The 10,292-nt window shown below is 40.8% G+C and overlaps 1 protein-coding gene across 1 annotated transcript; it reads left to right on the top strand.

Annotated features, from left to right (window-relative positions):
• On the top strand, window positions 4,761–5,970 carry LOC109230202. Its single transcript, XM_019395728.1, has 2 exons — window positions 4,761–4,977; window positions 5,675–5,970. The coding sequence occupies exons 1-2, from the start codon at window positions 4,761–4,763 to the stop codon at window positions 5,968–5,970; spliced, it is 513 nt and encodes a 170-aa protein (XP_019251273.1).

Raw genomic sequence — 10,292 nt, 5'->3', positions numbered from 1 at the left:
TATTCGACCCCCATTTTTCTGCACTTGTATTTTCTTTAAGTAAATTATGAAATCGCCTAGTCCCAAATTTCAGCTCGTTTATTTAACTTTACTTCCCCTACTTGCAATCGTTATGTGAGAATTGTCTTGTATGTTTATTCGTTGTTTATATGTAAAGTCACAACTATAGCATGGCCGGGAAGCACACTATTGGATCTTGGGGGGTGCCTAACACCTTCCCCCTGAGATAATTTCAAGCCCTTTCCCATTCTCTGGTTCTTCTTCTTTTTATTTCTTTCTTAGTGTCCTAATGCACTTAATCATTTGGTGGCGACTCTTCTAAATCTCAAATCCAATTCCCAAATGGAAAAGGGTTGTCTGCCCAAATGTCGTAAACCCGATTTCGCGAGAAAAAGGGGCCATCGGCACATGTTCAAAAGTTCTTAATTTAACTATTAGAGTAATTACCCAACCCAAATTGGAAGATTCCTAAAATTCAACCCCGGGCCCACGTGCCCGGATTCTAAAAATTTTTGAGGTAATTCTTACCCATAACCTCACGAACTCAAATATATTATTTTCACCCAATTCCACAATCATTTTCGTGGTTAAATACCATTGTTATCAAAATCTAGGGTTTTTCAACTAAACGCATAATTCTTACAAGTTTTCATGCTAAAATCTACCCATAATCAATGTATTTATCTTACATTGGATAGAAATTACTTACCTTCAATATCTAGGTGAAAACCCCTCTCTAAGAAGCTCCTAAATCGCCCAAGAAGTGAAATAAATGAGCCAAAATGGTCTAACTCCCGTCTAAAATGAACCCTTCTGCCTCCAACAATTTTTCTGTGGACCATGAGTCGCATCTGCGACACCACTTCAATGGAAAAAGGTCCACTTTTGCGGAACGTGCCCAGCCCAGCATTCGGCGCACCGCGAAAAGGACACTGCTTGTACGAGCCTGCTTCTGCTGCTTGCCTCTCGCATCTGCGACCCAGGCCTGGCAGACCCTTTTCGCACCTGCCGCCCTTTCCTCGCAAAAGCAAGTTCGCTTATGTGGGCCACTTCCAGCTCGCCCAAAATTGCTTCGGCTATTGTTGGCTCAAGTCTAGGAGCTCGCACCTGCAGCTAGCTCCTCGCCATTGCGATTGCACCAGAAGCTCTACTACTTCAGCCATTTCTCCAAGTCTAAAAGAGTTCCGCACATCGTCCGAAAATCATCCAAGGTCCCTAGGGCCTCGCCCAAATATACCAACAAGTTTATAAGTAATTAAATATAAAACGGACTCGTCCTACCCTAAGAACATGGAAAATAACATTAAAACTAAGGATCACAAACCAAAACCATATAGAATCAACTTATGAATTTCAAGTTCTTCCAATTGACTCCAAATGCGCCAAATCGGACTTAAACTACTCGGAATGACACAAAATTTTGCGTGCAAGTCTTAATACATAACTATTCCCAGGATCTGGATCACAAACGGACCTCGATAACACCAAAACCATATTCAAAATAAATTTAAAGAACCTTAAAACCTTCCATGTGCCAACTTTCAACTTTATGCGTCGAAACGCTCCTGTGTCATCGAAAATCTGATCCGCACATACGCCCAAGTCCAAAATCATCATACAAACCTATTGGGACTATTAAATCCCGGTTCTGAGGTCGTTTACTAGAAATGTTGACCCAAGTCAAACTTAACCCTTTTGAAGCCAATATTAAGGAACTAATTGTTATGATTTCAACCTAAACCCTTCCAAGCCCGAACTAACCATCCACGCAAGTCATGAAATAGCAAAAGCACCGTCACGACTCGAAATTCCCACCCTCGGGACCGTGATGTAGCCTAACATCACACTTGCTAGGCAAGCAAATGATAGAGTGTTATTAACCAATTTTCTTTACTTTTCATTGTTTACGAGTAAACAAACTTAAACAAGTAGAAATAATTGAGAATGTAGGTAAGGAGTCTCATTGTATATATACTATTACCAATATTATAGCTATTATTACCCAGTATCCGGTGTCAAACCTAACAAACATACTAGGATTTTCTACAAACATCAGTCTGAAAGAAATTATAACAGTTTTGAAAAGAAAGAATACAGTAATGTAGAAATGTAGAAGGAGACGCCAGGGCCTGCGGACGCCATCAGGACTACCTTGGGTCTCCAAACTGTGAACCTGTGGCCAATCCCTCAATCAGCCACTACTTGCTCCAAAATCTGCACAGAAAGGGCAGAGTGCAGTATCAGTATAGACGATCCTATGTACTGGTAAGTGTTGAGCCTAGCCTCGACAAGGTAGTGACGAGGCTACAGGGGGGTAAATATAATATAACCTATATACAGTATGTAATAAAGCGGAAAGAAGTATGAAACAAAAAGAAACAGTAACTTGCAAGGAATGAATATGCGACTCAAATATCTTGCTAGTACCCAGCTATAACTAATCCTTAAGTGAGATACAAAACTACAGAATAACCTACACAGTAGAAGAAAGATATATAAACACATAAACTTACGCGGTGCGCATCCTGATCCCACCATATAATTAGTAACAATTTGAACATTCACCCTTATTACTCCATATTAATCCACCCTTATTCCTCCTGTTGCGGTATGCAACACGATCCCACCGTACAATAGCAATTCACCTTATTACTCCTTAATATATCACTCTTATTCCTCCTGTTGCGGTGCATAACCCGACCCCACCATATAATCATATTTCACTCTCATTCCTCCTCAATACATCACCTTTATTCCTCCTGTTGCAGCACGCAACCTGATCCCACCATATCAGTACCAATTATACAGTAAGAACAGAAATTTCACAGTTTAATTCAAAACTTCTCCACAATATTTAAATCTCAAACCAAAGTAAACGGAAATCATGTACATTATTAAACTTCACTCAATTAATACTACCCAGCGAAACCAAGCCAGAATATACCATGAAACACCGATTTGATCGGTGTAGGGATAGACTGCACAACATGAGGATATTAGAGTCCCAGGGGGTGGACGTTACCACCTTTCAGCTGGAGGGTAGGGCCCGTAGATGGTGGTAGTCGTATCTTCTCAGCAGACCAGCATGTTCTCCTTCCATGACTTGGGACCAATTCACACGATGCTTCTTAGATAGATACATTCCACCCTTTCAGAGGGAAGAGTTGCGATTTAAGTTCGAGATGCTCCAGCAGGGTCAGATGTCGATGACCGACTATGAGGCGAGATTCTTCGAGTTGTCTCGCCATGTACTTATGATACTTCCTACTGATGTAGAAAGAGTGCGGACGTTCGTTATGGGTTTGCACTCTGGTATCTAGGCCACTATGGCCCGAGAGGTGAGCACTTCGTACGAGCTAGTTGTAGAGATTGCTAGGATGATTGTGGGTGTTCTTCAGCGGAGCCGAAATCAGGTGACGAGAGATAAGCGATTTCGATATTCTAGAGGATTAAATCATTTCCTTGTATCTGAGAAGAACTTCTAGATTAATAGGAAGGAAGCTTAATCAGAACCAATACTAATTTTTCTTCTATGATTGATCGATATAAGCATCAACAACTGTCCTAGCTCTACCGTATCTTTTTTTTCATTTCTTCTAGAACAATCACAATCACTTTTTTGATTATGGATCTACTACAAGAAATTCAATGCATAATCTCAGCATTCAACGTGTATTCCTGAATAATCTAATTTTTTCAGTTATTCAACCATTTCATTTTACCAAGTTGGTTAATTGTTGAAAGGCTCAAAAGTCGAATCTGAATCTAGGGGGGTTGAAATAGACAAGATTCAGCTCAGATCCAAAGAAATAGAATTCGATATTCTCTCATTTCTTTGTCTTTTCTTTCATATTCGATTTCTTCATTCCGGATTTCTCCATTCCTTCCTATATGCCTTTCTAGAACCCGTCTAAGTAATGTGTGCAGTACAAAGTTCATGATGCAGAACTCATTTGGTTAATCCTATTGGTGTGACCCATCCGAAATAAGTATCTTCCAAATAAATGTGAGAATTCCAAAGAATCCCTAATTGTCTTTTTCTGTTAGCCTATCTATAATTCCCTAAATTAGACCTGCTTAATCTAGAACAGAACGTGCAATCCTTGAATATCTGAAATTGTCGAAGTGGAAATAGATTTTTTATCATTCAATGAGCATCTTGTATTTCATAAAAATTAGGGGCAATATAATCCTTATGTAAGGGCCATCCTATCCAACTTTCAGGCATTAAGATACGTTTCAAATGTGGATGAGATTCCCAACTTATCATATGATTCTCGTTCTTGAAAATCCACACTTTTCCAAACCTAGAAAATAGATAGAATTCTAGGATTCCTCCTAGAAGCAAATACTTTTATGCATACCTCCTCTGGTTGATCTACACCATCCTCTATTCTCGTAAGATGATACACACTAGCTAACAGCCCGCCAGGCAGTACTAATAACGGATTCATCTCTTTCGCTATCTGCATTTGGTATGGTTATTTGCTTTGGTAATAAAAAGAATAATGAATAGAAAAGAATAATGGTTTGGGTCGTGTATCTACGTCCAATCTATGGTAGAAGAGAAGGTTCCATCGGAACAATTATTTATTTCAGTTCAGGGTTCCTCGTCTTTTTTTTTTGAAAAAGAATTAAAAAAAAGGGGGGGGGGGAGGGTGTGGGGAGAAATGACAAGGAGATATTGGAACATAAATTTGGAAGAGATGATGGAGGCAGGAGTTCATTTTGGTCATGGTACTAGGAAATAGAATCCTAAAATGGCGCCTTATATCTCTGCAAAGCTTAAGGGTATTCATATTATAAATCTTACTAGAACTTCTCGTTTATTATCAGAAGCTTGTGATTTAGTTTTTGAGGCAACAAGTAGGGGAAAACAATTCTTAATTATTGGTACCAAAAATAAAGCAGCTGATTTAGTAGAGTGGGCTGCAATAAGGGCCCGGTGTCATTATGTTAATAAAAAGTGGCTTGGCGGTATGTTAACAAATTGGTCCACTACCGAAACAAGACTTCATAAGTTCAGGGACTTGAGAATGGAACAAAATCAGGGAGACTCAACCGTCTCCCAAAAAGAGATGCAGCTATGATGAAAAGACAATTATCTCGCTTGCAATCGTATCTGGGCGGGGGACATAGGTTAGTTTGTGAGGGGTCAATCTAGCAAGACCACATATCCACCACGGCCGCCTCCTTAGGGTGCTCCTGTGTGGCCTTATTTCAGCGCCATTCCAGAGAGATCCTACCGTCCACCAACTATTCAGGGTTCCTCTAGTGGGCCTTCAGGCCATCAGGGTCAAACTTCAAGTTAGCAGTCCACCGTAACGAGAAGTTGTTTCGAGTGCGGGGATCTTGGTCATGTAAGGAGGTTCTGCCCCAGGCTTTAGGGCAAGGCAGTGCAGCAGGGTCAGCAGCCTGTGATTATGGCACCGACTGCCACACCAGCCATCCGGCCGCCCAAAGGCGGAGGGAAAATGGGTAGGGGCCGTCCTAGAGGTGGAGGCCAGTCAGGTGGTGCTCCAGCTAGGTTCTATGCTTTTCCAGCTAGACTAGATATAGTGGCCTAAGATGCCGATCACATGTATTATTTCTGTCTGCGGTAGGGATGCTTCAGTATTATTTGATCCACGGCTTACATATTCATATGTTTCATCTCTGTTTGCTAATTTCCTAGGTGTTCATCGTGAGTCCTTGGGTACTCCTGTATATGTGTCCACGCCAGTGAGTGATTCTCTTTTTGTGGATCGGATCAATCTGCCCTGTGTCATGACTTTCTGTGGTATGAGACTAGAGCAGATATTCTATTTCAATAACGACTTTGAGATCATCCTGGGCATGAACTGGTTATCACCATATCACTCCATCCTTGATTGTCATGCCAAGACTGTGACCTTGGTGATGCCTGAGCTACTTAGATTGGAGTGGAAGGGTTCGTTTGTCAGTGTATCTAGCCGGTTATCTCTTTTCTGAAGGCACGTCACATGGTGGAGAGGGATTGTTTTGCTTATCTAGCTTATCTTAGGGATACTACTATAGAAACTCCGGTGATTGATTCATTGGTCGTGGTCCAGGAGTTTTGTGATGTGTTTCTTTCTAATTTTCCAAGCATGCCACCAAATCGTGATATTGATTTTTGTATTTAATTGGCTCTAGGAGTCCAGCCTATCTCTATTCCACCATACCGTATAGCTCCAAATGAGTTGAAGAAGTTGAAATAAGAGCTTGAGGAGTTACTAGCAAAGGGGTTTGTTAGGCCGAGTCTGACGCCTTGGGTGCACCAGTGTTATTCGTAAAGAAGAAAGATAGGACTATGCGGATGTGCATTGATTATCGCTAGTTGAACAAAGTTACTACTAAGAACAAGTACCCATTGCCATGTATTGATGATCTTTTTGACTAGTTGCAGGGTCCCAGGGTGTTCTCTAAGATTGACTTGAGATCGAGGTACCATCAGCTAAAGATTCGGGATTCGGATGTTCCGAAGACGGCTTTTCGAACTAGATATAGCCATTAAGAGTTTCTAGTGATGTCCTTCGATTTGACTAACGCCCCGACGACACTTATATATTTGATGAACCGGGTGTTCAGGTCATATATTGATCCGTTTTTCATTGTCTTCATTGATGACATTTTGATCTACACACGTAGTATTGGGGAGCATGAGCAATATTTGAGAGTAGTGCTTCAGACATTGCGGGATCAGAAGCTATATGCTATGTTTTCCAAGTGTGAGTTCTTATTAGATTCTGTGGAATTCCTGGGGCATGGTGTATTTAGTGAGGGTATTAAGGTAGATCCCATGAAAATTGAGGCAGTTCAGAGTTAGCCTCGTCCTACCACGACAATTGAGATCAGGAGCTTCTTGGGGTTAGCAAGTTATTATCGCCGGTCTGTGGAGGGCTTCTCATCTATTGCAACACCTTTGACTTGATTTACCTAGAAGGGTGCTCCGTTCCGATGGTCCGATGATTGTGAGGTGAGCTTCTAGAAGCTCAAGATTGCATTAACTTCAGCACTGGTGTTCGTGTTGCCTTCCGATTCAGGGATGTATACTGTGTATTGCTCTTCATGCATTGGTTTGGGTTATGAATTGATGTAGGAGGGGCGAGTTATATACTTCACGTTCGCTGAAGCCCTACGAGAAGAATTACCATGTACATGATTTGGAGTTGGCCGTGATTGTTCATACTCTTAAGATCTGGAGGCATTATCTATATTGGGTGTCCTGTGAAGTTTACTCCGCTCATCGCAACTTATGGCATTTGTTCAAGCAGAGGGATCTCAATTTGATGTAGCGCAGGTGGCTTGAGTTACTAAAAGATTATGATATTACGATTCTTTATTATCCGGGCAAGGCGAATGTGGTTGCGGATGCCTTGAACAGAAAGGCGGAGAGTATGGGTAGTTTGCATTCATTTCAGCAGAGTAGATGCCATTAGCTTTGGACATTCATTCCTTGGCTATCGTACTTTTGAGGTTGGATATTTCATAGCCCAACCGAGTTCTTGCATGCGTCATCACATAGTCTTCACTATTCGAGCAGATCAAGGCTCGTGAGTTTGATGATTTGCACCTATTGGTTCTCAGAGAGACGGCACTATAGGGTGGTGCCAAGGAGGTTACTATTAGTCATGATGGTAATATGCACTCCAGGGTCGTCTATGTTTTCCTAATGTGGATGGATTGAGGGAAAAGGTTCTAGAGGAAACACACAGTTCATATTCTATTCATCTAGGTGCTACGAATATATACCGCAACCTAAGACAACATTATTGGTGGCGGCGGATGAAGAAGGACATAGTTGAGTATGTAGCGAGGTGCCTAAATTGCCAGCAAGTTAAGTAGGAGCATCAGAGGCCGGGTGACCTACTCTAGCAGATGATTATACCATAGTGGAAATGGGAGCGCATTACTATGGACTTCATAGTTGGGTTGTCGCGGACCTTGCGGAAGTTTGATGCAGTTTGGGTAATTGTCGACAGGTTGACCAAGTCGGCACACTTCATTCCGGTTGTGACCACATATTGTAGAGATTGGCCCAGATTTACATTCAGGAGATTGTTCGGTTGCATGGTGTGCCTGTTTCCATGTAAGGCCCCGTAAAATTTTACCTAAAACCCAGAATTTCGTGGTGCCAAGTTAAATCTATGTGTTATAGTAGTAAGCGAGCTGCGGTTCGGACTTTTTGGATTGAACAGTATGCTACAGAATTAAAGGAAAATGTTTTGCGGAAGTGTGTGTTTCTGCAGCCCATTATGCGGCGACAAAATCACTCTGTGGGCCGCATTTTGGCCGCAAAGTGAGGCAGTCTTATTGGCCATCCAAACATCAACACAAGTCCTAAAACATCATACAAACTCGCTCGTGCAATCGAAACATAAAATAGCATCTAAAACTATGAGTTGAACTCTAAAATGCATGAAATTCAAGGAAATTTTTAAGAACTTCTAGAATTACAACTAAACAACCGAATCTTATCAAATGAACTCCAAACGACACCATATTTTGCAGATAAGTTCTAAATGCCATAACGGACCTATTCCATGTCCCAAAATCAAATTCTGAGCTCGTTAGCAAAAATTGAACCTACGGTCAAACTATTCACCTTTAAATTGCAAAGTTTCGGCAAATCAACACAATTCCACCAACGGACTTTCATTATCAATTTCAGATATACGTCCAAGTCCAAAATCACAATACAAAGCTATTGAAGCCATAAAAACACAGTTTCGGGGTCATTTTCACAAAAGTCAAATTTGGTCAACATTTTCAATTTAACTTCTAAGTGAGGAATCAAGGGTCTAAATCAACCTGAAAGATTCCCAGAACAAAACTGACCAACCCCTCCAGTCATAAAAGCATAAACACACATGTTTGAAGCATGAAAAGGGAAATGAGGCATAATTACCCAAAAAGATTGATCGGGTCGTTACATTCTCCCCCTCTTAAACAGATGTTTGTCCTCGAACGTGCATAAGGACATACCTAAAGCGGTGAAAAGATGAGGATAACAACTCTACATGTCATGCTCGGACTCCCAGGTTGCCTCCTCGCCCGGATGATCCTTCCATTGAACCTTCGCTGAAGTGATACCCTTTGATCTCAACTTCCGAACGTGTCTGTCCAAGATAGCCACATGCTCTTCAATGTAGGTCAAATCCCTGTCCAGCTGGATTGTGTTGAAGTCTAGAACATGAGACGGATTACCATAATACTTTCGGAGCATAGAGACATGGAAAACCGAATTAACCAAAGATAAATTAGGTGGCAAGGCAAGCTTTAAGGCCGCATCCTCAATCCTCTCAAGGATCTCAAAAGGTCTGATATACCTAGGGCTCAACTTGCCCTTCTTCCCAAACCTCATCACACCCTTCATGGGTGAAACCTAGAGAAAGACTCGCTCTCCAACCATTAATGCAACATCGCAAACCTTCTGATCCGTATAACTCTTCTGTTGAAAGCTTACTGGATTGAGTAATATAACACTTTCGTTGAAAGCTTACTGGATTAAAAGCTTTCATTGAAAGGAGCTACAAATTATCGAAAGCTAACTGGATTGAAAGCTTTCGTTTAAAGCTTACTAGATCATTTCTTTTGAAATGTTTGAATTTAGGAAAAGGTTATATGATTTGGATGAAGCAACTTCAAGTCTTTCTGATTTTGATTCTAATTAAGCCAAACTTTGAAGTCTTACACGTGATGTCTTATTCTTTTTATGTACATCACTTTACATATACACCTTACCTAGTATTACTAAGAGTCACTTGAATAATATGTGGCTTGCTGCCACGTGGGGGGTGGGAATTGTAATCTTTATCCAACTTATTAGTTAATTAGGTAATGTTTCGTTACCCGGTAATTAACCAATTACCCGCATAATTATGAATTGTCTCAAATTACTTAAAATACTTCTCATCTTTAATACAATTTATACGTCATACTATCATGGTCATATGGTACCTTGTATGGTACTAGTCCATAAATATCGGTATTATAGCTTGGACCGTATTTTATCCCAAAATGTCAAACTTTGACGAATTTCGTTTTCTTTGATTTGCTTACCTTCTCACCTTCGCAAATTGACATATCACTTGTTCGAAATAGCGTAATACTTATAATCCCAAAATAAATCTCATTCAAGAACTTACGTCAATTAGATTACGACGAAACCTTAACATACGAAAATACGGAATGTAACATCTCATTTCCGTGCTTGTATCAACATATTTATGGCGTACTTCCACGTACAAAAACATGGGGTGTAACATCATTCCCCCCTTTAGAACATTTGT

The sequence above is a fragment of the Nicotiana attenuata genome, chromosome 7, assembly GCF_001879085.1.
Source record: "Nicotiana attenuata strain UT chromosome 7, NIATTr2, whole genome shotgun sequence".
Lineage (NCBI taxonomy): Eukaryota > Viridiplantae > Streptophyta > Magnoliopsida > Solanales > Solanaceae > Nicotiana > Nicotiana attenuata.
This window is presented reverse-complemented; position numbering and strand designations above follow the sequence as displayed.

Bases quoted from the DNA above. Each gene is read 5' to 3' on its own strand.
- LOC109230202 (XM_019395728.1), top strand. From the start codon at position 4,761: ATGGCGCCTTATATCTCTGCAAAGCTTAAGGGTATTCATATTATAAAT. The intron at 4,978-5,674 runs GTATGTTAACAA...CTAATTTCCTAG, and splicing joins TAATAAAAAGTGGCTTGGCG to GTGTTCATCGTGAGTCCTTG.